At 34.7% G+C, this 2461-nt stretch overlaps 1 protein-coding gene across 1 annotated transcript in view; it reads right to left on the reverse strand.

Moving 5' to 3' along the window:
- Window positions 1–520, reverse strand: part of LOC107060274 (uncharacterized) — a 3015-nt gene extending 2495 nt beyond the window's left edge. Inside the window, exon 1 of the mRNA XM_015307969.1 lies at window positions 19–520. Coding sequence (XP_015163455.1) covers window positions 19–520 — 502 coding nt within the window. The remainder of the gene's footprint in view (window positions 1–18) is intronic.
- Between the last annotated feature and the right edge of the window lie 1941 nt (window positions 521–2461).

Here is a 2461-nt window from a genome sequence, read left to right on the forward strand (position 1 = left end):
TATTAATCAGATTTCTACCGTCTGAGTCTATCCATCCATCTAGCAAGATGCTGCATCCTGTGCTTGCCCATGAATTTCTGATTTCCGTTACATACTGCCGCATCTCTTTCACTGCATCCTCAAGGATCCAACCTTTCAACTCCTGACAACTAGGGAATTTTATTGTCTGCCCAGGACTAAGGGTTGCTTTTACCATCTTTTGGAAGCTAGGTGATCTGATAGCATCAAAGTCGATTCCTGCTTCATAAAAAAATCTCCCTATAGATTTCGAAATCTCTTGTGAGGATTGAAAACTCTTCTTAGCAAGAATCTCAGCATTAAATGCTTCTTTCACAGGTGTAGGAACCTCCGAGCAAGGAGTTACATTTCCACGAATACCTGCTAAGTGGAGCTTAAGCCTATGAAAGCCAGAAACAATTTTAGCACAGTACTTGCACCTAGCTTTAATTGACTTATAATTCTCATCAAGTACTTCATCGCCATGATCACGAATATTAATTTCATCTAGAGCCATTTCCATCGTTTATATATATTGAGTGTTCTTCAACTGCAAAAAAACCAGTCCATGAGTTGTTAAGACATGTTAAACTAGAGAGTACCCATAACTTACAATCTTACTAACTAGGAATAGATAACACTTTAATAACCCTAGAATATCGTGTAACCACGTATTACCTTGGGTTCACTTCTATCTTCCTAATGCTTAAGGATATCTTATATCTAATGACCTAGTCACCGTTCATCGTCTAACCTATAAATCAAATTTATATAATACTTGAACCATCACCCTTATTGAAAATTCGTAAACCTAAATTCTACATATATTATTTCATGCCTACAAGATCAATTCCATAAAATAAGCATCACTATCCCCACACTATCCTTTATTTCCATCTTGGTGATCATTCACATTTCAAATTTAGCGTCTAGCACCGAACATGCATAACAACCCAACTTTACATACTATTCTGGCTTAGGAGCTATTTGATAAATAAATAACTTGAGAAACACTAGTCCACCTAAACCTCTTACTAATAGTAGTTTATCTTAATCTTATAGTGTATCTAACTATAATACATAAGAAAATCCTTATTAATTGACATATCACATCACCACTACCTATTCATTCCTACATCGAAACTATATTCATAGCTACATCAAAACTATATTCATAGATTTATAAGCATCAAGCAGTTCCTTTTCAGAATCACAAAGTAAAGCCTTGAGCTATCAATCTTAAACCACCTTATACTTTTATTAATGACCTGAATCATAAACTCATTTCCTAGTTCAATAATAATCTAAGTCGCATTAACCAATGACTTCTTTTCTACCTTCTATCGTAAGATCTTCCAGAAGATCTACCTCAACTTACTATTCCTTAGTTAACACCTGAAGACATATCATCTCCATTCTAACTTAATGGATATATAATTTATATATATATATATATATACACACACTACACCTAGATAATTTATTATCCCCACTATTTTGGATACTATTCTTCTAGATATTACATATTAAATTTATGGTCATTCCACTAATAAATTTCAGAACAACCTAAATTATACTATCTTTCAGGTGACAATATTGTCCAAGAATCTAGACACCTACTTTTTCCTTTCATGGATGTTCTATGTAATGAAGAGTTATAGAAGGTTCTGGATGCATATCACATATTGGCTCAACAACACGATTCATATCAATAAGAATGTAAGATTTTGAATTGATGGGCTAAAGCATACTACCCGGGCTCATCCCAAGCCCTTTCTATAGTCTCCAAAATGCTGATAGTTCTATCTGAGAACACTTTTTCGGGAAGAATCAAGATTTACTACTTCTATCACCTCGAAGATGAGGAATAGTTAGACAAATTTAAACAACGCCTAAGTTTGCATAAGGGATATGTTCTTAAGTCATAGATTATACTTATCATGACTTTGACACTCATTAGTGGGGAACCTGAAGAGATAAGTGTCATATGAAGGAGTATGTTATATACTTAATGCAGAAAACATACATAGAGAGGCATTCTTGTAACATCCGGCAATTTTAAATAGCTAAGAAGAGGCTTAGAATTTGAAAATTTTCATTTTTTTTGGAAAGGATTTGAAAATCTGGAAAATTTGGCTAAGTATAGAAATCAGTGATTTTTGGCCAACTTTGAGCAGTCATAACTTCTAGCTCAGGATGAGTTAGGAGTATTTCCAGTTATGGTTGTGAATCTTGTGGAATGATCTTTCCAACGCCGCCGAGTTTGCTCAATTCCGAGTTCGTATGAGTGAGTTATGGCCTTTGAAAGTTGGGCAGTTGACAAGGAAATCCGTCCGGGAATCATTAAGGGCATTTTGGTCTTTTCCCTAGCTATTTCTTTTGAGGATATATTGTTGTGTTAGGCTGATATTTGGATCTTTTGTTCCATTTTAAGAGAGTGAAGGCTAGGGCTTGAGAGTGAAGA

This window comes from Solanum tuberosum, unplaced genomic scaffold (assembly GCF_000226075.1).
Source record: "Solanum tuberosum cultivar DM 1-3 516 R44 unplaced genomic scaffold, SolTub_3.0 scf00071, whole genome shotgun sequence".
Taxonomy (NCBI): Eukaryota; Viridiplantae; Streptophyta; class Magnoliopsida; order Solanales; family Solanaceae; genus Solanum; species Solanum tuberosum.